Consider the following 24,018-nt stretch of genomic DNA (forward strand, 5'->3'; position numbering starts at 1 on the left):
CTAGTGTGTCAATATTTTCTGACAGTTTATCTGACCACGCGGCGGCAGCACTGCACATCCATGCTGACGCAATAGCTGGCTTAAGTATAATGCCTGAGTGTGTATATACAGACTTCAGGATCGCCTCCTGCTTTCTATCAGCAGGTTCCTTGAGGGCGGCCGTATCCGGAGACGGTAGTGCCACCTTTTTAGACAAACGTGTGAGCGCTTTATCCACCCTAGGAGGTGTTTCCCAACGTGACCTATCCTCTGGCGGGAAAGGGAACGCCATTAGTACCTTCTTAGGAATTACCAATTTTTTATCAGGGAAAGCCCACGCTTCTTCACACACTTCATTTAATTCATCTGATGGGGGAAAAACTACGGGTAGTTTTTTCTCCCCAAACATAATACCCTTTTTAGTGGTACCTGTATTTATATCAGAAATGTGTAACACCTCTTTCATTGCCTCAATCATGCAGTGAATGGCCTTAGTGGGCATCAGGTTAGACTCATCGTCGTCGACACTGGTGTCAGTATCAGTGTCGACATCTGGGTCTGCGGTCTGAGGTAGCGGGCGTTTCAGAGCCCCTGATGACCTTTGCGACGCCTGGACAGGCACGAGCTGAGAAGTCGGCTGTCCCACATTTGGCATGTCGTCAAATTTCTTATGTAAGGAGTCTATACGTGCACTCATTTCTTTCCATAAGCTCATCCACTCAGGTGTCTGCCCCGCAGGGGGTGACATCCCTTCTAAAGGCATCTGTTCCGTCTCCACATCATTATCCTCATCAAACATGTCGACACAGCCGTACCGACACACCGCACACACAAAGGGAATGCTCCAACAGAGGACAGGACCCACAAAAGCCCTTTGGGGGGACAGAGTGAGAGTATGCCAGCACACACCAGAGCGCTATATAATGCAGGGACTAACTGAGTTATGTCCCCTATAGCTGCTTTTTCTATATAAATGTATACTGCGCCTAAATTTAGTGCCCCCCCTCTCTTTTTTACCCTTTTCTGTAGTGTAGACTGCAGGGGAGAGCCAGGGAGCTTCCTTCCAGCGGAGCTGTGAGGGAAAAATGGCGCCAGTGTGCTGAAGGAGATAGCTCCGCCCCTTTTCCGCGGACTGTTCTCCCGCTTTTTCCTATATTCTGGCAGGGGTATTTTCCACATATATAGCCTCTGGGGCTATATATTGTGGTATTTTTGCCAGCCAAGGTGTTATTATTGCTTCTCAGGGCGCCCCCCCCCCCCCCCCCCAGCGCCCTGCACCCTCAGTGACCGGAGTGTGAAGTGTGTGTGAGGAGCAATGGCGCACAGCTGCAGTGCTGTGCACTACCTTGGTGAAGACTGATGTCTTCTGTCGCCGATTTTCCGGACCTCTTCTTGCTTCTGGCTCTGTAAGGGGGACGGCGGCGCGGCTCCGGGACCGAACACCAAGGCTGGGCCTGCGGTCGATCCCTCTGGAGCTAATGGTGTCCAGTAGCCTAAGAAGCCCAAGCTGGCTGCAAGCAGGCAGGTTCGCTTCTTCTCCCCTTAGTCCCTCGCTGCAGTGAGCCTGTTGCCAGCAGGTCTCACTGAAAATAAAAAACCTAATTTCTATACTTTCTTTCTAAAGGCTCAGGAGAGCCCCTAGTGTGCATCCAACCTCGGCCGGGCACAAAATCTAACTGAGGCTTGGAGGAGGGTCATAGTGGGAGGAGCCAGTGCACACCAGGTAGTCATAAATCTTTCTAGAGTGCCCAGCCTCCTTCGGAGCCCGCTATTCCCCATGGTCCTTACGGAGTTCCCAGCATCCACTAGGACGTCAGAGAAATAAGGCTTACAAATCTTATCACAGATATTCCCAATTCCAAATACACACGATATAAAGACTGATGCACAAATACTTTAGAAAGTCAAAGACAAATGTTTCCCTGGTTTTGAGATGCTAGAAGTATAGTTTAGGCTCACCATCTTTAGATGACAGAGTGCCACTCTCTAGGTTCATTCTCAAATTTCTGCCTATAGAATACAATGCAAGAGCAAACCGCTGGCAAAGTAACAGAACAGACTTCTGTGCTGTGCAAGGCGCGTTGACCAAAGAGACAGATGGACATGAAATGGACGCTACCAAGTGAAAATAATGTAAATTCTTTCTTGCAAAACGTATGCCTTATTTTATCATTCTATATGGGGAATATTAACTGTATATCTATGCCTAAGTTTGCCTGGCATTTTCCTCACATTTCATTTCCGTAAAGTAACACCAACTCCTATCCACCCTCACAGTCTAGCACTCTTCCCCATTAATAAGATGGGCCTTTTCCAACCTAACACTAAAGTGGCCAATGTCTTTCCTATTCGCATATCGTATTAGGAAAGAGGACTGTAGCCCTAAACCAATGGATTCTTTCAACGGGACCTGCTGGACTATTGTGGCGAACACCAAAGCTATGACACTGATTTGAATTAATCTTATCCTACAGAACTTCACCATAAACTAGATTTTCAGTATAAGAATTATACTGTAAAGTTATACAGAAGGCTTGGAAGGGTTCCGCAGCGCCCAATTACAGAGTACATATGCACATAATCAAAACAGGAAACCAGTGACTTACAGTTGAAGACATTATTGGACAAGTACATGGTAGCTAAGCATAACTACATCAGTAGACGACACTGAGATAAGTATCAAGGTGGCCGAGAACTGCAGGATTTGGGCAGTTCAGGATTATTAAACTAAGAAAAGGATAATCACATGAGGGAAGAAGGCCCTACTCGTGAGAGCTTACATTCTAAAGGGGAGGGGCAGACAGACAGGGATGGCACAGATGGGGTAGACCGGGCATGGGACAGAGGGTTAGGATGAGATTTGGCTGGGTTTGGTAAAGAAGTGGGTCTTGAGAGCCCGTTTGAAGTTCTGTAGAGAGGTGGAGAGTCTAAAGGGGAGAGGTAGAGAATTCCAGAGTAAGGGAGCAGCACGTGAAAAATCTTGGAGGTAGGAGTGGGAGGAAGTAAATCAGAAGACAGGAGAGTTGGAGTGCATTAGCAGAGCAAAGAGGACGGGTGGGAGAGTAAAGGGAGATAAGGTCAGAGATGTAAATAGGAGAGGAGTGGGTGAGTACTTTGTAAGTGATTGTGAGAAGTATGAATTGGATTCTAAAAGGGAAGGGAAGCCAGTGAAGGGCTTGTAGGAGAGGGGAGGTGGACGTAGTGCGTTTGGTGAGGAAGATGAGCCAAGCTGCAGCATTGAGGATAGATTGGAGTGGAGAGAGGTAATGGTCAGGGAGGCCAGTTAGGAGGAGATTGCAGTACACCAGTCTGGAAATGATCAGTGTGTGGATAATGGTCCTGGTGGCATCCTGGGGTGAGAAAGGGTTTAATCCTGGAAATATTTGTGAGATGAAAATGACAAGTTTGTGAGAGGTGCTGAATGTGTGGATTGAAAGAGAGGGAGGAGTCAAGGATTACGCCAAGACAGCGTACTTGGGGGCCAGAGGAGATAGTCGTGCCATCAATGGATAATGAGATTGTGTGTGTATATATATGTGTATATATATATATATATGTGTGTATATATATATATATATATATATATATATATATGTATTTATTTTATTTTTATTTAGAATGATCCTTAGAGCAGTGCAGCTCTCAAAACAATGTGTAAATTACCGTTATAAATCCTTATACAGGATCAGTACGAAATCCCGCCGGACGGGATCCCGGCGGTCGGAATACAGACACAGAGATCCCGACTAGCACAATCCCGACAGGGGGGCGAGTGCAACGCAACCCCTTGCGGGCTCGCGGTGCTCGCCACGCTGCAGGCACGGTGCCTCGCTACACTCGGCACACTAATTTATTCTCCCTCTATGGGTGTCGTGGACACCCAGAGGGAGAATGTCGGGATTGTGCCGGTCGGGATGCCGGTGCCGGTATTTCGACCGCCAGGATTCCGTCCGGCGGGATCTTGACCGCATCCCCCTCATACAGATGCTGGGATTTAGGCTACTGGAAATGGCAAAGAATAGAAAAATGTTGTAAGGTAAAATACTACCCACTTAGCGGGAAATTGAATTAGCCGTGGTAATTTACCGCAGGCTAATTGTTCCCACAGGGCTATTCAATTAGCCCTGAAGTGAGCCCGCCAGCAACATGTGTCTGTACCAGGAGCAAAAATAAATAAAAAAATCCCTGTTAACTAGGGAGTTAGCGGGTGTTGCACAAAAATCTAAACTTTTACCAAAATAATAGTTTGGTATTGTAAACTAGAGAACTTGCCTTCATGGCTCGGGTCAGGAAGGATGCTGTGTCACCAATTCGAGACCTACTGCTTATTATATTATATACATTTTTATTCACTCACTCAAATACACTTTGGGTGGATTAACGCTTGTCATGGTAATTAACTTTTACATATATAGGGCAGAAATCAATTAACCGCAGCAGATTACTGCAATGAGTATTTTCAATATATCCTCAGGAATAATTAGTACCATCTGTAGTTCTATTGTGTCAATAAATGGACACCTGTGCTCTAGCTAGATGATCTGGAAAACATGCAGTGGTAAGCTGGGTACACACTAGAATGTGTACCTGGACGATATGCCCACTGACATATCTGCGGTACACATTAGAACGATGTATGAATGACGGAACAATACCTCGTTCTGTCCTTCATTACACCGTATTGGCCGACCAGAAGAGAGGATTTTGGTACTTACCAATAAATCCATTTCTCTGAATCCTCTAGGGGACACTGGAGTCCTATACAGTAGGGGTGTGAAGCCTTGAACCGGAGGTTTGGCACAATCTAAAATTAGCATTGTCTGCACAGCTGGCTCCTCCCCCTTCACATCCCTCCTCCCTCAGTTTGAAAAATTTGACTGAGAGAATAGGACATGACACTATAGCACATGGCGAGGAACCGAACCGTACAACATATCAAATAGCGGCCAAGAACTCTTAACCGAATAAGTAACGCTGTTTGCACGAACTGTTTAAAACAAGAACTTTGAACACAGCAGTTTGACAGCACCGAGGCGGGCGTCCAGTGTCCCCTAGAGGATTCAGATAAATGGATTTATCGGTAAGTACCAAAATCCTCTTTTCTCTTTCATCCACTAGGGGACACTGGAGTCCTATACAGTAGGGGACGTCCCAAAGTTTTCCCCCAGGGAGGGAGTGCTGTCGGTGGCCTGCAAAAACTAAACGTCCGAACTTAGATTCTCCGGACGCAAAAGTATCAAACTTGTAAAAATTTCGCGAACGTGTGGGCTGAGGACCACGTCGCCGCTCTGCAAAGTTGAGTAGTGGAAGCACCCCTGGCAGCCGCCCACGAGGCACCCACTGATCGGGTAGTATGAGCACCCGTCTGAACCGGAACCTGTTTGCCACAGGAAATATAAGCTTGCCGAATGGCAAGTCTAATCCATCTAGACAAAGACTGCTTAGATGCCGGCCAACCCTTCTTTGGCCCATCATAAAGAACAAATAAATGGTCTGACTTTCTGAAAGACGACGTAACCTGTACGTATACCCTTAAAGCTCGGACAACATCCAATGACACGTCCTCATCTGTGAGACCCTGGAAAGATGGGACCACTATTGGCTGGTTTACGTGAAAACCCGAAACCACCTTCGGAAGGAAGTCTGCTCTTGTACGGAGTTCCGCCCTATCCTCATGAAAACTAAGAAAGGACTCTTACAGGATAAGGCTCCCAACTCAGAAACCCGCCTAGCCGAAGCCAAGGCCAGTAATAACGTCACCTTCCAAGAGAGATATTTCAGGTCTGTTCTTGTCAACGGCTCAAAAGTCGGTGACTTCAAATATTCTAACACCAAATTTAAGTCCCATGGTGCCGTGGGAGGACGAAACGGGGGTTGAATCCTCAGAACCCCCTGTAAAAAGGTTTAAATCTCTGGCAAGGATGCTAGCCGCTGTTGAAAAAGGATGGAGAGAGCCGAAATTTGAACCTTCAAAGAGCGCAGTCTGAGCCCTCCCTCTATACCTGCCTGAAGGAAAAGTAGAAGTCGAGATAAATGGAAGTTCGTTGAATTCCATCCCCGCTCCTGACACCAAGCCATGTACCGTCTCCAAATCCTGTAGTAGTGCCTGGCTGTGACCGGCTTCCTAGCGGCAATCATTGTAGGAATGGCCGTTCGTGGAATCCCTCTGTTTCTTAAGATCCGGGTTTCAATAGCCACGCCGTCAAACGCAGCCTGTTCAGGTCGGGGTGTAGGAACGGTCCCCGAGATAGCAGGTCCTCTCTCTGAGGTAACCTCCAAGGATCTTCCGCAAGTAAACCCCGCAGGTCGGAGTACCAACTTCTGCGGGGCCAATCCGGTGCGATTAGAATGGCCCACACTCGTTCCCGTTTTACCCTTTTTAGAACCCTGGGTATGAGTGGGAATGGGGGAAATATGTAAACCCTCCTGTAACACCAAGGAAGTGTTAATGCGTCCACTCCTTCTGCTGCTGGATCTCGAGTCCTTGACACATATCTGGGCAGCTGATGGTTTTGTCGAGACGCCATTAGGTCCACCTGAGGCAGACCCCATCTTCTCACAATCATGTTGAAAATCCGTGGATGAAGGCACCACTCTCCCGGATGCATGTCCTGGCGACTGAGGTAATCTGCTTCCCAGTTCTCCACACCTGGAATGAACACTGCCGAGAGAATGATGTCTCGTCTTTCTGCCCACAAGATCTTTGTGGCTTCCTTTAACGCCATCCTGCTCTTTGTTCCTCCTTGACGGTTTATGTAAGCCGTCGTCGTGACATTGTCTGACTGGATTCTGATGTGTTGTTTCATGACTAGGTCTTCTGCTAAGAGAAGTGCATTGTAAACTGCTCTTAGTTCGAGGATATTTATGGGTAGTTTGCTCTCCTGTAGCGTCCACCGTCCTTGAAACTGATGGTCCTCTAGGACGGCTCCCCAACCTCTGAGACTGGCGTCCGTCGCCAGTATCCTCCAATCCCAAATGCCGCATTTCTTGCCGGCTGCAAGGTTCTTGTGTAACGACCACCATATCAAGGAGACCCGTACTTGTGGTTAAAGTCGGATTCTCCGATGGAGAAGCCAGTAGTGCGAGCCTGCTCCCTGAGCAATGAGGTTTATTTGGAATGGTCGGGAATGAAGTCTGCCGTACTGGAGAGCTTCGAATGACGCCACCATCTTCCCGAGAAGTTGCACACAGAGGTGCAGAGAAACCGTTTACGTCCTCAGTACTTGAGCCACTAATCTCTGTAGGTCCTGGACCTTGTTCTCTGGTAGGAACACACGTAATAGGACAGTGTCCAAGATGAGACCGAGGAATTTAATCCGTTGAGTCGGTATGAGGTTGGACTTTTGGAAGTTGACAATCCATCCATGTTGAATTAGAAATTGATGGGATGTCTGAACATCCTTGAGCAGTCGATTCTGAGATGGAGCCTTGATCAGTAAATCGTCCTGATAAGGTATAATCGTGACCCCCAACAGTCTCAGTCCTGCAACCATGATCTTTGTGAAAATTCTTGGGGCTGATGCTAGACCGAACGGCAAGGCCCGGAATTGGTAGTGATCCGCCACCAGTGCGAACCTTAAGTAAGCCTGGTGAGGAGTCCAGATTGGAATATGCAGATATGCATCCTTTATGTCCATGGATACCATGAACTCGCCCTGTTCTAAGCCTGCAATGAATGATTGGATTGATTCCATCTTGAATTTGTACTCTTAAAAACTGGTTGAAAACTTTTAAATTGAGTATTGGTCTGACCGTCCCGTCCGGCTTTGGCACGACAAAAAGATTGGAATAGAACCCCGTTCCTCTCTGAGAAGCGGGAACTGGAATAATGACCTCTGCTTGTAGCAATTTAAGAATTGCTGCCCGTAGTGCCCCTGCTTTTTGAGGGCACCGAGGCAATCCTGTTGTAAAAAACTGACTGTGAGGCCTCTGTTGAAATTCCAGCTTGTATCCCTGAGAGATTAAGTTGTTCACCCAAAGTTCTGGTGAGGTTTTGGCCCAGATGTCCTGAAAACCTTCCAGTCGGCCGCCCACCAAGGGGGACCCCAGGTGAGCTGGGAGGCAGTCATGCCACGGTCTTGTCAGTAGGTTTATCCTGCTTTCTGGTTGCTGCCTGCGAGCGGCCTCTACCTCTGCCCCCGCGTGCTTGTGTACCGAAACCCCTACCTCGGGCTCGAAAGGACTGATCTAAATCAAGTAAACGCTGGTCCCGAATAACCTCTCCTAGTTTGTGGAGCGGTTCTCTTATAAGGGGTAGGCAGAAAAGTGGACTTCCCCGCTGTAGCCTGCGAAATCCACTTGTCCAACTCTGGTCCGAACAGCATTTCACCCCCAAAGGGGATGGCTTCTACTGCCTTCTTGGTGTCAGAGTCTCCTTGCCATTCTCTGAGCCATAAAATCCTTCTAGCCGATATGGCCGATGCAGATATGTGCGATGCTATTCTGCTAATATCCTTAGAAGCCTGACACAAGTATGAAGCAGATTCTCGAATGTGTTCCGCCAGTTGGGTAATCTCCTCTAAGCTATTTTCCTCTTCAATAGCTTGTACAATACGTCCAGACCATGCACCCATGGCCTTGTTAACCCAAGCACAGACGATTGCAGGCCTCTGCGCTGCACCAGCTGCTACGAAAATTGACTTTAACGCTGTGTCAACCTTACGGTCTGACGCATCCTTTAAAGTAGTTACGTTAGGAATCGGTAAGATGGTCTTCTTTGACAACCTACCTAGGGAAGCATCCACTACCGGCGGATTCTCCCACTTGTCCATTACACCCTTAGGTAGGGGATAAGTTATCTGAAACAGTTTCGGGAATTGAAATCGTTTGTCAGGCTGTTTCCGAGCCTCCTCCATCTGAGACTGGAGGGATTTAGGAATGGGAAATACTGCTGAACGCAGCTTTTGGGATTCGAACAAATCGAAATCTTCCGACTCCCTTATTTCCTCTACCTGAAAGTTTAAGATCTCCTTTACCGCGTCAATTAAGGAGTCCAGACCAGAGATTGCAGTGTCCTCCTCTGGAAAATCGGCATCTAGGTAAGGTTCAATTAACTCACCTTCCTCCGTATCAAGAAGAAAACCCTCTTCCTCCTCTGATACCGGTATAATAGGAAGAGTTATCTTAACGGCCTTGCGCACACTCGTTTCTGCGTGTACAGGCGGCGTTAACTTGATGAGAAATTCCTCCATCGTCTTTGAGAATCCCGCAGCCCATTCCGATTGCTGCTTGCGCGATTCTGCCATCTCCTTGGAGATTCTATTAGCAAGGTTGTCTTCCCATGCCTTAGCCAGAGCACTGCTCCCAGGTGGAGCGTCCTTGTCTAAGCAGGAGTCGCACACCCCAGAGCTGCCAACCCGCGTGCTCTTCTTGTTACATTTCGTACAAACATAACAGGTCTTGGAGGTCTTAGACATGTTGTTTTTAAACCCCTTATCAGGGTATTACGCAGCGCTTTCACCCTTTAAACTAGGAAGAGAAAGACTGGGAGATGACGGAAGCGAAGGTATTGGATCCGGCTGGAATTACCTGTCCTTTTGTTATGGAAAAGGATCAAGGCAAAATATTTTTACATGAAAAAATTAAATAAAAATGAACCAAAAAATAAAAAAATAAAACACCAGCCGACTCGCAACTCTCACACCCCAACTGTTAAATCAGCTACGATGTTAGAGTTGGTATTCGCTTGCTTCCGTGTATTTTCTTCAGGATCTTTGAAACAGAAGTCCCTTGAAAATATAATTAGTAAAATATGATTACTTTTCAGGAGATCCTCACATATTATAATTTACACCAGCAGAGGGAGCTCTTAGCATAATGAACCCTCTACTAATATCAATATAGCCACATATACAGTCGGAGCAGCAGGGGGAGCTATTTCTAAAGACTCTTCCCCTATGTTCTCCCCGTTAGAGGGGGGAGGGTATGGTGAGGGCATGCATCTTCTCCGACTGGCGCCATAAAATAAGATTTTACTCACCGGTAAATCTATTTCTCGTAGTCCGTAGTGGATGCTGGGAACTCCGTAAGGACCATGGGGAATAGCGGCTCCGCAGGAGACTGGGCACAACTAAAGAAAGCTTTAGGTCACCTGGTGTGCACTGGCTCCTCCCACTATGACCCTCCTCCAAGCCTCAGTTAGGACACTGTGCCCGGACGAGCTGACATAATAAGGAAGGATTTTGAATCCCGGGTAAGACTCATACCAGCCACACCAATCACACCGTATAACTCGTGATACTATACCCAGTTAACAGTATGAATATAACTGAGCCTCTCAACAGATGGCTCAACAATAACCCTTTAGTTAGGCAATAACTATATACAAGTATTGCAGACAATCCGCACTTGGGATGGGCGCCCAGCATCCACTACGGACTACGAGAAATAGATTTACAGGTGAGTAAAATCTTATTTTCTCCGACGTCCTAGTGGATGCTGGAAACTCCGTAAGGACCATGGGGATTATACCAAAGCTCCCAAACGGGCGGTAGAGTGCGGATGACTCTGCAGCACCGAATGAGAGAACTCCAGGTCCTCCTCAGCCAGGGTATCAATTTTGTAGAATTTAGCAAACTTGTTTGCCCCTGACCAAGTTGCAGCTCGGCAAAGTTGGAAAGCCGAGACCCCTCGGGCAGCTGCCCAAGATGAGCCCACCTTCCTTGTGGAATGGGCTTTTACAGATTTTGGCTGCGGTAGTCCAGCCGCAGAATGCGCCAGCTGAATTGTGCTACAAATCCAGCGAGCAATAGTCTGCTTAGAAGCAGGAGCACCCAGTTTGCTGGGTGCATACAGGATAAACAGCGAGTCAGTTCTCCTGACTCTAGCCGTCCTGGAAACATAATTTTTCAAGGGCCTGACTACGTCCAGTAACTTGGAATCCTCCAAGTCCCTAGTAGCCGCAGGCACTACAATAGTTGGTTCAAGTGAAAAGCTGATAACACCTTAGGGAGAAACTGGGGACGAGTCCTCAATTCTGCCCTATCCATATGGAAAATCAGATAAGGACTTTTATATGACAAAGCCGCCAATTCTGATACACGCCTGGCCGAAGCCAAGGCCAATAACATGACCACTTTCCGCGTGAGATATTTTAGATCCACGGTTTTTAGTGGCTCACACCAATGTGATTTTAAAAAACTCAACACCACGTTGAGAACCCAAGGTGCCACTGGAGGCACAACCAGGGGCTGAATATGCAGCACTCCTTTTACAATGTCTGAACTTCAGGTACTGAAGCTAGTTCTTTTTGGAAGAAAATCGACAGAGCCGAGATCTGTACCTTAATGGAGCCTAATTTTAGGCCCATAGACACTCCTGCTTGTAGGAAATGCAGAAATCGACCTAGTTGAAATTCCTCTGTTGGGGCCTTTTTGGCCTCACACCAAGCAACATATTTTCGCCATATGCGGTGATAATGTTTTGCAGTTACATCTTTCCTGACTTGAATCAGCGTAGGAATGACTTCCTCCGGAATGCCCTTTTCCTTTAGGATCCGGCGTTCAACCGCCATGCCGTCAAAACGTAGCCGCGGTAAGTCTTGGAACAGACAGGGCCCCTGCTGCCGCAGGTCCTGTCTGAGCGGCAGAGGCCATGGGTCCTCTGATATAATTTCTTGAAGTTCTGGGTACCAAGCTCTTCTTGGCCAATCCGGAACCACGAGTATCGTTCTTACTCCTCGCCTTCCTATTATTCTCAGTACCTTTTGTATGAGAGGCAGAGGGAGGAACACATAAACCGACTGGTACACCCACGGTGTTACCAGAGCGTCCACAGCTATCGCCTGAGGGTCCTTTGACCTGGCGCAATATCTTTTATAGCTTTTTGTTGAGGCGGGACGCCATCATGTCCACCTGTGGCCTTTCCCAATGGTGTACAATCCTTTGGAAGACTTCTGGATGAAATCCCCACTCTCCCGGGTGGAGGTCGTGTCCGCTGAGAAGATCTGCTTCCCAGTCGTCCACTCCGGGAATGAACACTACTGACAGTGTTAACACATGATTTTCCGCCCATCGGAGAATCCTTGTGGCTTCTGCCATCGCCATCCTGCTTCTTGTGCCGCCCCGTTGGTTTACATGGGCGACTGCCGTGATGTTGTCTGATTGGATCAGTACCGGCTGGTTTTGAAGCAGAGGCCTTGCCTGACTCAGGGCATTGTAAATGGCCCTCAGTTCCAGAATATTTATGCGTAGGGAAGTCACTTGACTTGACCAAAGTCCCTGGAAGTTTTTTCCCTGTGTGACTGCCCCCCAGCCTCAAAGGCTGGCATCCATGGTCACTAGGACCTAGTCCTGTATGCCGAACCTGCGGCCCTCTTGCATGGAACCTGCCGAATGGGATTGCTTCGTAGGAAGCTACCATTTTTTCCCAGGACTCGCGTGCAATGATGCACCGATACCTGTTTTTGCTTCAGGAGGTCTCTGACTAGAGATGGACAGTTCCTTGGCTTTCTCCTCCGGGAGAAACACTTATTTCTGTTCTGTGTCCAGAACCATCCCCAGGAACAGTAGACGTGTCTTAGGAACCAGCTGTGACTTTGGACTGTTTAGAATCCAACCGTGCTGTTGTAGCACTTTCCAAAATAGTGCTACCCCGACTAGCAACTGCTCCTTGGACCTTGCCCTTATAAGGATATTGTCCAAGTACGGGATAATTAAAACTCCCTTTTTTTGAAGGAGTATCATCATTTTGGCCATTACCTTGGTAAACACCCTCGGTGCCATGTACAGTCCAAACGGCAGTGTCTGGACTTGGTAATGGTAATCCTGTACCACAAATCTGAGGTACTCCTGGCGAAGATGGTAAATGGGGACATGCAGGTAAGCATCCTTGATGTCCCGGGATCCCATGTAATCCCCCTCGTCCAGGCTTGCAATAACCGCCCTGAGCGATTCCATCTTGAACTTGAATTTTTTTATGTATGTGTTCAAAGATTTTAAATATAAAATGGGTCACACCGAACCATGCGGTTTCGGTACCCCAAACCGTGTGGAATAGTAACCCCGTCCTTGTTGAAGTAGGGGCACCTTGAGTATTACCTGCTGGGAATACAGCTTAATTGCCTCTAGCGCAGCCTCCCTGCCTGAGGGAGTTGTCGGCAAGGCATATTTGAGGAAACGGCGGGGGGGGGGGGGGGGGAGACATCTCGAATTCCAGCTTGTACCCCTGAAATACTACTTGAATGAAACAGGGATCCACCTGTGAGCGAGCCCACTGATCGCTGAAATTTTTGAGACGGCCCCCCACCGTACCTGGCTACACCTGTGGAGCCCCCGCGTCATGCTGTGGACTCAGAGGAAGCGAGAGAAGAATTTTGATTCTGGGAACAGGCTGACTGGTGCAGCTTTTTCCCTCTCCCCATGTCTCTGTACAGAAAGGAAGCGCCTTTGACCCGCTTGCTTTTCTGAAGCCGAAAGGACTGTACCTGATAATACAGTGCTTTCTTAGTCTGTGAGGAAACCTGAGGTAATGGATACGAGGTCCCAGAGACCATCCCCAAATAATTCCTCACCCTTATAAGGCAGAGTCTCTATGCGCCTTTTAAAGTCAGCATCACCTGTCCAGTGACAGGTCTCTAATACCCTCCTGACAGAATGGTCATTACATTCATTTTGGATGCCAGCCGGCAAAATATCCCTCTGTGCATCCCTCATATATAAGACGACGTCTTTAATATGTTCTCATGTGTGACAGGGTCACCGACCACGCTGCAGCAGCACGATGTGCAGGTCTCAGTCTAGTACCTGAGTGTGTAAATACAGACTTCAGGATAGCCTCCTGCTTTTTATCAACAGGTACCTTCAAAGTGGCCGTTCCTAAAACGGCAGTGCCACCTTTTTTGACAACCGTGTGAGCGCCTTATCCACCCTAGGGGATATCTCCCAGCGTAACTTATCCTCTGGCTGGAAAGGGTACGCCATCAGTAACTTTTTTAGAAATTACCAGTTTCTTATCGGGGGGAACCCACGCTTTTCACACACTTCATTCATTCATCTGATGGGGGAACAAAACACTGCCTGCTTTTTCTCCCCAAACATAAAACCCTTTTTTAGTGGTACTTGGGTTAATGTCAGAAATGTGTAACACATTTTTTATTGCCGGGATTAAGTCACGGATGTTCCTAGTGGATTGTGTATATGTCTCAACCTTGTCGACACTGGAGTCAGACTCCGTGTCGACATCGGTGTCTGCCATCTGAGTGAGCGGGCGTTTTTTTGAGCCCCTGATGGCCTTTGAGACGCCTGGGCAGGCGCGGACTGAGAAGCCGGCTGTCCCACAGCTGTTACGTCATCCACCCTTTTATGTAAGGAGTTGACACTGTCGGTTAATACCTTTCACCTAACCATCCACTCTGGTGTCGGCCCCATAGGGGGCGACATCACATTTATCGGCATCTGCTCCGTCACCATATAAGCCTCCTCATTAAACATGTCGACACAGCTGTACCGATACACCGCACACACACAGGGAATGCTCTGACTGAGGACAGGACCCCACAAAGCCCTTTGGGGAGACAGAGAGAGAGTATGCCAGCACACACCAGAGCGCTATATAATGTGGGGATTAACACTATAACTGAGTGAAATTTCCCCAATAGCTGCTTGTATATATAATATTGCGCCTAAATTTAGTGCCCCCCCTCTCTTTTTAACCCTTTGAGCCTGAAAACTACAGGGGAGAGCCTGGGGAGCTTTCTTCCAGCTGCACTGTGAAGAGAAAATGGCGCCAGTGTGTCTGAGGGAGATAGCTCCGCCCCTTTTTCGCGGACTTTTCTCCCGCTTTTTTCTGGATTCTGGCAGGGGTATTTACCACATATATAGCCTCTGGGGCTATATATTGTGGTATTTTTGCCAGCCAAGGTGTTAATATTGCTGCTCAGGGCGCCCCCCCCAGCGCCCTGCACCCTCAGTGACCGGAGTGTGAGGTGTACATGAGGAGCAATGGCGCACAGCTGCAGTGCTGTGCGCTACCTTGGTGAAGACTGATGTCTTCTGCCGCCGATTTTCCGGACCTCTTCTTGCTTCTGGCTCTGTAAGGGGGACGGCGGCGCGGCTCCGGGACCGAACACCAAGGACTGGGCCTGCGGTCGATCCCTCTGGAGCTAATGGTGTCCAGTAGCCTAAGAAGCCCAATCCGGCTGCAAGCAGGCGAGTTCGCTTCTTCTCCCCTTAGTCCCTCGCTGCAGTGAGCCTGTTGCCAGCAGGTCTCACTGAAAATAAAAAACCTAAATCTATACTTTCTTTCTAAGGGCTCAGGAGAGCCCCTAGTGTGCATCCAACCTCGGCCGGGCACAAAATCTAACTGAGGCTTGGAGGAGGGTCATAGTGGGAGGAGCCAGTGCACACCAGGTGACCTAAAGCTTTCTTTAGTTGTGCCCAGTCTCCTGCGGAGCCGCTATTCCCCATGGTCCTTACGGAGTTCCCAGCATCCACTAGGACGTCAGAGAAATAATATTAAACATGGCCCCCACTAGAATTTGTAGGTACTATCGTTTTATGCCCTTGACATAACAGGTCTTGGACCTCTGCCCCCTCTATATAACTAACTGACCTTTACCGTCTATCTCGCCGCGCGCTGCCGAGAACTCCTCAGCCGCGCGGCGCTCTCTCTCTCTCCCCCTCCCGCTGGCTGGCGTGCGCCGGGACCGCTGTGAGGAGTTTCCGTAGCGGCGTCTGTACACCGCCTCTCTCTTCTGCAGAGCGCCGCTCCGTCTCCCCCTGCCCTCCGGAAAGACAAACAGAGCCCCGCGCTGCACCAGCTCCCGCGCGCCGGCTGCTGACCTCAGCTCTATTAAGAGGGGGATTAAGTAGTACTACAAAGCAAGTGTAAAGAGAGAAAAAAATAAAATAAAAATATATACATATACTATATGAAAGAAACTAGCCTAAGCTACTTATTCTAAGTCCCCAGTTTTCCTTTTAAACCAGTACTCACTATTAGTTGTTGGAGGATCTCCTGTGGAGAGATGCAGGTCCCTTCAATAGGGATCTTTGTCTCTCCAATATTAAGTAGCTTTGTCTCCCTTTTATTAGGTGGACGCAGCCCTTTTCAGCTTTTTTTTTAGTCAGGAGCCAAGTGCTCCCACGTGCTGTACCTCCAACACAATTTTTCAAACTGAGGGAGGAGGGATGTGAAGGGGGAGGAGCCAGCTGTGCAGACAATGCTAATTTTAGATTGTGCCACACCTCCGGTTCAAGGCTTCACACCCCTACTGTATAGGACTCCAGTGTCCCCTAGTGGATGAAAGAGAAAGATATTACATGCGACTGTGGAAGCATACACACTGTACGATCCGGCCAGAAACATATCAAGGAGATTCGTGTAGTGTGTACCCAGCTTTAGGGTTCCATGAGGACCATGCTTGAGAAACACTGGCGTACATATAGTATCTGATAATGTGTGACAAAGTGAAAACAATATTCACAAAAAGCAGATCTTCAGTATTTCAAGTGTCTTTCAAGAAAATTGCTGCTATCAAATTTCAACGTAATATCGGTGCCGATTCTGAAGCAGCTTCAGTGCTCATGTAACAGGTATAAAAGTTGTAACAGACCCTTAACCACTTAACTGGCATGGTCAGATTTCATGCAACTGCGTCGTCCCCCCCCCCCCCCCCCGTTTTTGACGAGGAGATCAGTTCTGCAGATGTGCATAATATAATGTTTAAATATTTTAAAAAATAATTTTTCAACTTTATTAAATAAAATAAATTTTAAAAAACAATGTTGTTAACGCTTTTGAAGGGAAAAATAGTCAGTTAAGTGGTAGGAGCATTCTGTGGGTTATATTTCTGTAGCCCTAAATGCTGCTTACGGTTTTAGAACAGAAGTAGCAGGGCAGTATCTGCTGCGTGCGAGAGACACTATGAATAGTCACCAGGTCAACATTAAAAATATGCCGCATGTTATGTACTTCTAACCACTTGGTAGGCAATATTAGAAAGTCTAGTTCATAGGGGTTTTGACGTATGAAATTATAACACACTCGCATTGAAAGTTTTCAGATTTCTATACGACAGTCCATGCGATTAGGCCATACCTTTTTTACTACGCTGTAGTATTTCATTCGCTTCTTTTAGTGTGACACCCGCAGGAGCAACAACCAGTTCATCTCTTTTGGTCATCACCTATAAAACAATCAGAATATAGACTATAACATACGGAACCATAGAACCATATCTACTTTATGCACCCCAAAAGAGGAACTAGGACCATATTTATGCTCGTTTTCAGGCGACGCTGAAAGAAATATTTGCTTCCTATACTTTGCAAGTTGAGAGGTAAAATTAAATCTTTTATTTTAGAAAAAGAACATAGTGATCTTAAGAAATACAACACGACTCTGATGACACACAGGAATGTCCATCACACTTCTGCTCAGGTGAATGCATGAGGTCTCACGTACCCATTTCCAGTATAGCTCTACTGAATAATGGTCATTTCTAGAAAAAAAGATTAAGCAAACATGGTTTTATTCTTTAAAAAACAAAAAGAAAAAACAAAACAAAAACAAAACAAAAAACCAAACAACCACACCCACACACACACACACACACACACACACAGGTATCTTATACACAGATTATAAAAAAACCCTACCCATTTCTCATACAAAATTTGTTCTGCCCTTTTCCAATGTTGAACAGGGCGTAAACAAAGGAAAACAGAATTCTAGGGAAACACATTAGCTCCGACTGCCATTAAAAAGGACAGGGAAGTACAAGAATGAGCTCTTCAGACACTGGTTGCTGATACAGTACCTCACTCAAATAAGTGGTGTAGTCTTTTTCAGTCAAAAAGTCTATATCTCTTGAGGTGACAATCCCAACTAGTTTGCTGCCCATTTTTCCAGTTTCCGTCACTGGCATGCCAGAAAATCCATGTCTGTTCTTAGCTTCAAATACATCCCCCACAGTGTGGTTGGGGCTCATTACTACTGGATCAGTGATAAATCCTTGTTCGAACTTCTGCAGAAAGAAAGAAAAGGATGTGAAGAGAGAAGGCCACGCCAATTATGTACATACAGGTTTATAAAAAAGGTACTGCGTAAACAGGGGAAGCTCACAAAAAATAAAAATATCTCCCCTCCAAATGACCAAAATAAAAGGTTACCCATAACCCCAAAAGTGATGGCTTATTAAACTTGTATCATGTGTAACAAAACATCGCCCTGACCCCAAAGCCTTCTAAGCGAATTTTTGGATTCTGATATAAATAAAGGTATCATGTTACATATTTACATAGCTTAATACACTAGTGATTAGTACATAGACTATTAATCATTAGAGACAAGGAGAAATTGGAATTTAATACCTACCGGTAATCCCTTTTCTCGTAGTCCGTAGGGGATACTGGGATGGATTAGTACCATGGGGTATAGATCGGGTCCATTGGAGCCTGGCACTTTAAGAAATGTTCAGTGTGTGCTGGCTCCTCCCCCAGACTCAGTCTAGGAAAACTGTGCCAGAGGAGACGGACATACTTTGAGAGAAGGAAAACCTATAACAGCGGTGAGGTAACGAACCAACACACAACAACAGGAAAGGATAGCCACGCTAACCAAACCAAAAGGATAGCAATGCGAATTCAAACAGTAATAGGGACAGCAACAGCAGACCCAACCAAGAACTTACAACCAGTTAAGCAGGAAACATGAAGCACCGAGGCGGGAGCCCAGTATCCCCTACGGACTACGAGAAAAGGAATTACCGGTAGGTAATAAATTCCAATTTTCTCTAGTACCATGGGCAAGTCCCACAGCTCTCAGAACGGGTGGGAGTGCGCCGAGACCCCTGCAAAACCGCCTGACCAAACTGAAGGTCTTTACCGGCCAAGGTATCGAACTTATAGAACTTTACGAATGTGTTCGAACCCGACCAAGGAGCCACTCGGCACAACTGTAAGGCCGAGACGCCACGGGCAGCCGCCCAGGAACAACTCGCCGACCTAGTGGGAGTGAGCCTGAATAGAAACCGGCAGTGGCAATGTCGCAAAGCGTAGGCCTGTTGAATGGTCAATCTGAGCCATCAAGCAATGAACTGCTTAGAAGCAGAACATCCAATTTTGGTAGCGTCATAAAGGACAAAAGGAATCAGTTTTCCTGTGGCGAGCAGTCCTCTTGACGTAAATCCTCAAAGCCCAAACCACGTCCAAGGACTCTGGCACAACCGATGCGTCAGACAGTACCGGAACCACTATCTGTTGATTAATGTGAAAAGCCGATACCACTTTCGGCAAAAACTGTGAGCGAGTCCTGAGCTCTGCCCTATCCTCGTGAAAAATCAAACAAGGGCTCTTACAGGATAAGGCCCCCCAATTCTGACACTCGCATCCCAGAGGCCAAAGCCAGCAACAATGCAGTCTTCCAAGTAAGATATTTCAAATCCACCCTGTGTAAAGTTTCAAACTAGTCCGATTGGAGAAAAGTCAAGACCACACAGATCCCACGGAGCTGTGGGAGGAACAAAGGGTGGTTGAATACGAAGGACATCCTTCAGGAATGTCTGCACTTCCGGAATTACAGCCAATTGCTTCTGGAAGACTATGGAGAGGGCCGAAATCTGACCGTTAAGGGAGCCCAACCTTATCCACGCCTGCTTGCAGGAATAGCAGAAAACGTTCAAGCTGAAAATCCACCGTAGAATATGTTCTACCCTCACACCATGAAACATATTTCTTCCAGATTCAGTGGTAATGCTTAGACGTGACCACCTTCCGGGCTTGGACCATAGTCGTGATAACCCTGGAAGGAAGCTCTTTAGAATCTCTCTTTCAACCTCCAAGCAGTCAAACGAAAACACAGTAAGTCTGGATAGACGAATGGGCCTTGTTGAAGAAGATCCTTGAGAAGCGGTAGAGGCCAGTGCTCCTCTAGAGATATGATCAGGAGGTCCGCATACCAGGCACATCGAGGCCAATCCTGGGCAATTAGAACTGCCAGAACGTTTTCCTGTTTAAGTCTTTTTAGAACTCTGGGAATGAGTGGGATTGGAGGAAACAGGTATACGAACTGGTAAGTCCACGGTGATGTCAGAGCATCCACCGCTGCAGCCTGGGGATCCCTCGTCCTGGAACAGTAACGACGCAGCTTCTTGTTGAGACGAGAAGCCATCAGGTCCATCTGTGGACAGCCCCACTGGTGAACCAGTTGCAGAAACACCCGAGGGTGAAGGCTCCATTCCCCCTGGATGGAGGTCGTGCCTGCTGAGGAAGTCTGCTTCCCAGTTGTCCACGCCTGGGATGAATATGGCTGGGATGGCCCTTGCGTTGGCTTCCGCCCAGTGGAGTATCAGTGACACCTCTCGCATTGCGGCCCTGCTTCTTGTACCTCCCTGTCGGTTTATGTACGCCACTGGTAAGCTTGACTTAAAGAATCTGAGAGGAGGGGGTGCTTGAAATTCCAACCGGTAACCCTGGGATATGAGGTCCCTCACCCACAGGTCCCAGCAGGATTTTGTCCACACATGGGCGAAGTGTTGAAGCCGAGCACCCACCTGAAATTCCCCCTGCAGCTGGTGCCAACAGTCACGTGGAGGAGGATCCGAAGAACTGGTCCAGAGAACAGGCAGCCGCTGGTTTATGGCACCTACCTCTATTTTCTCTAGCGGCATTGGAGGCACCTCTGGCTCTAAATCTGGCCACACAAAAGAACCGCAGGGAAAGAATTTAGCAACCGTTTAGGGGTTTGACCCGCGCTTCTTTAAAGAATGAGTTTAATTCCTTAGAGACAGGGAAGGTAGCAGAAGATTTTGGTTTTATGTTAAAATACAATTCTTCCTCAGGTTCTGTCTCCTTATCCGGTATGTTGAGGACTTATTGAATAGAATAAATTAGGGCCCCCACACCTTGAGACAGAGTATTGTCCCCCTCCATGTCCACCGCACCTTCTTCCCAATCTGGCATGTCATTATCAGAGTCAGATTGGAGTACATGTGGGAGTGTGCGTTTATGAGAGACCATCAGAGGGGGCTGAGGAGCCTGCCTGTGGTCAGAAGCCCTCATCCACAGATATCTTAAGGGTCTGCCTCTTGTCTGGCAGTAGCCAACTCTGTATTAATATTAGTAATCATTTCTTTGAATGATTCTAACCACTGGTTCCTGAACACTACTACCCTGTGAATGTAGAGAACACTGTGTACAAAGGAGAGATTCTCCCAGGGAACGGGAAAACTTAGTGTCGCGTGAGGGACACAGTCTTTTTGCCAGACATTCTGATTCAGCAGAAATACACACACTTTAGGGAAATAACAGTACAGCGAAAAACACAGGACTGTGAAATAACAGTAAATCCCAGACACCTGAATGAAGTGACACAGAGGAATGAGACCAGCACACAATACGTCAGTCAAAGCAGTGCTCTGCTGGGTACAATTCAGAGCCTTAGTAAGGCAGAATGTGGTATAGCCACCTATATGCACCCCCCCCTCCCCCCCACCCCTTTCTATAAAACCCCCAGGTACCAATTGGTGATTCAACAGGGTCTGTTGAGGAGTAGCGCTTGCATGCAGCCTGGAGGTCAGCCGCAGCTGGAAATTGTGCCTTTGAGCCACTGGCCCCGCTCTCCGGGAAGCCCCACCCTCTCAATGGCGCACAGTCCCTATAACATTATACTGGCTTTATTGTGAACATCTACAGTGTAAAAAATAAGATTTTACTCACCGGTAAATCTATTTCTCGTAGTCCGTAGTGGATGCTGGGTACTCCGTAAGGACCATGGGGAATAGACGGGCTCCGCAGGAGACTGGGCACTTCTTTAAAGAAAAGATTAGGTACTACATCTGGTGTGCACTGGCTCCTCCCTCTATGCCCCTCCTCCAGACCTCAGTTAGGGAAACTGTGCCCGGAAGAGCTGACATTACAAGGAAAGGATTTGGAATCCAGGGTAAGACTCATACCAGCCACACCAATCACACCGTACAACTCGTGATAACTATACCCAGTTAACAGTATGAACACAACTGAGCCTCATTAAACTGATGGCTCAGAACAAAAAACCCTATAGTTAAGCAATAACTATATACAAGTATTGCAGAATTCCGCACTTGGGACGGGCTCCCAGCATCCACTACGGACTACGAGAAATAGATTTACCGGTGAGTAAAATCTTATTTTCTCTGACGTCCTAGTGGATGCTGGGTACTCCGTAAGGACCATGGGGATTATACCAAAGCTCCCAAACGGGCGGGAGAGTGCGGATGACTCTGCAGCACCGAATGAGCAAACTCAAGGTCCTCCTCAGCCAGGGTATCAAACTTGTAGAATTTTGCAAACGTGTTTGATCCCGACCAGGTAGCAGCTCGGCAAAGTTGTAAAGCCGAGACCCCTCGGCCAGCCGCCCAAGAAGGAGCCCACCTTCCTCGTGGAATGGGCTTTGACTGATTTAGGATGCGGCAGTCCAGCCGCAGAATGTGCAAGCTGAATCGTGCTACAGATCCAGCAAGCAATAGTCTGTATAGAAGCAGGAGCACCCAGCTTGTTGGGTGCATGCAGGATAAACAGAGAGTCAGTTTTTCTGACTCTAGCCGTCCTGGAAACATAGATTTTCAGGGCCCGGACTACATCCAGCAACTTGGAAGCCTCCAAGTCCCGAGTAGCCGCAGGCACCACAATAGGTTGGTTCAAATGAAACGCTGATACCACCTTAGGGAGAAATTGGGGACGAGTCCTCAATTCTGCCCTGTCCATATGGAAGATCAGATAGGGGCTTTTACATGACAGCCGCCAATTCTGACACACGCCTAGCCGAAGCCAAGGCCAAAAGCATGACCACTTTCCACGTGAGATATTTCAACTCCACGGTCTGAAGTGGCTCAAACCAATGTGATTTTAGGAAATCCAACACAACGTTGAGATCCCAAGGTGCCACTGGAGGCACAAAAGGGGGCTGAATATGCAGCACTCCCTTAACAAACGTCTGAACTTCAGGCAGTGAAGCCAGTTCTTTATGAAAGAAAATCGACAGGGCCGAAATCTGGACTTTAATGGATCCCAATTTTAGGCCCATAGTCACTCCTGAAAAGTAAAATTTGATAAAATACCGTGCGCCAATACTGGCTGCCCTTGAACTTAGAATGGATGGAAAAGTGTCACCCAACACTTCAGTTAACGAGATAGTGAAGAAATACCATTCGAATCCATGGGCGCTCAAAGAAAACAAATAAAATAAACGCTCATAGTGTATTAAGCATAAACATATATCATCAAGTCTGTGACAATCTCTTGGTGAGTCTTGTACCTAATCTGCTGGTCTACTTTTTCAGGAGTAGACAATCACGCTTTTTATGGGGGCTGGATTTCCACCAGTATCCGATATCAGGACCTTAAACTTCTCCTCCAAAAGTGGTGCCCGAAAAGAGAAATATAGCCTCCGATAAAAAGTGTTACACTATCGGAGGCTATATTTCTCTCTTTTCGGGCACCACTTTTGGAGGAGAAGTTTAAGGTCCTGATATCGGATACTGGTGGAAATCCAGCCCCCATAAAAAGCGTGATTGTCTACTCCTGAAAAAGTAGACCAGCAGATTAGGTACAAGACTCACCAAGAGATTGTCACAGACTTGATGATATAGGTTTATGCTTAATACACTATGAGCGTTTATTTTATTTGTTTTCTTTGAGCGCCCATGGATTCGAATGGTATTTCTTCACTATCCCATAGTCACTCCTGACTGTAGGAAGTGCAGAAATCGACCCAGCTGAAACTCTTCTGTTGGGGCCTTCATAGCCTCACACCAAGCAACATATTTTCGCCATATGCGGTGATAATGTTTTGCTGTCACATCCTTCCTAGCTTTTATCAGCGTAGGAATGACTTCAACCGGAATGCCCTTTTCCATCAGGATCCGGCGTTCAACCGCCATGCCGTCAAACGCAGCCGCGGTAAGTCTTGGAACAGACAGGGCCCCTGCTGTAGCAGGTCCCGTCGGAGCAGCAGAGGCCAAGGGTCCTCTGAGATCATTTCTTGTAGTTCCGGGTACCAAGTCCTTCTTGGCCAATCCGGAACGATGAGTATAGTTCTTACTCCTCTCTTTCTTATTATCCT

General features: G+C 47.4%; 1 protein-coding gene across 5 annotated transcripts in view; it reads right to left on the reverse strand.

Moving 5' to 3' along the window:
* Positions 1–24,018, reverse strand: part of IMPDH1 (inosine monophosphate dehydrogenase 1) — a 133,815-nt gene that overhangs the window by 47,566 nt on the left and 62,231 nt on the right. For all 5 annotated transcript variants that reach the window (XM_063926682.1, XM_063926681.1, XM_063926679.1 and 2 more), the window contains 2 exons: positions 17,738–17,944; positions 17,017–17,104 (listed from right to left, as the gene is read on the reverse strand). In XM_063926682.1, coding sequence (XP_063782752.1) covers positions 17,017–17,104; positions 17,738–17,944 — 295 coding nt within the window. The remainder of the gene's footprint in view (positions 1–17,016; positions 17,105–17,737; positions 17,945–24,018) is intronic.

This window comes from Pseudophryne corroboree, chromosome 6, assembly GCF_028390025.1.
Source record: "Pseudophryne corroboree isolate aPseCor3 chromosome 6, aPseCor3.hap2, whole genome shotgun sequence".
NCBI lineage: Eukaryota > Metazoa > Chordata > Amphibia > Anura > Myobatrachidae > Pseudophryne > Pseudophryne corroboree.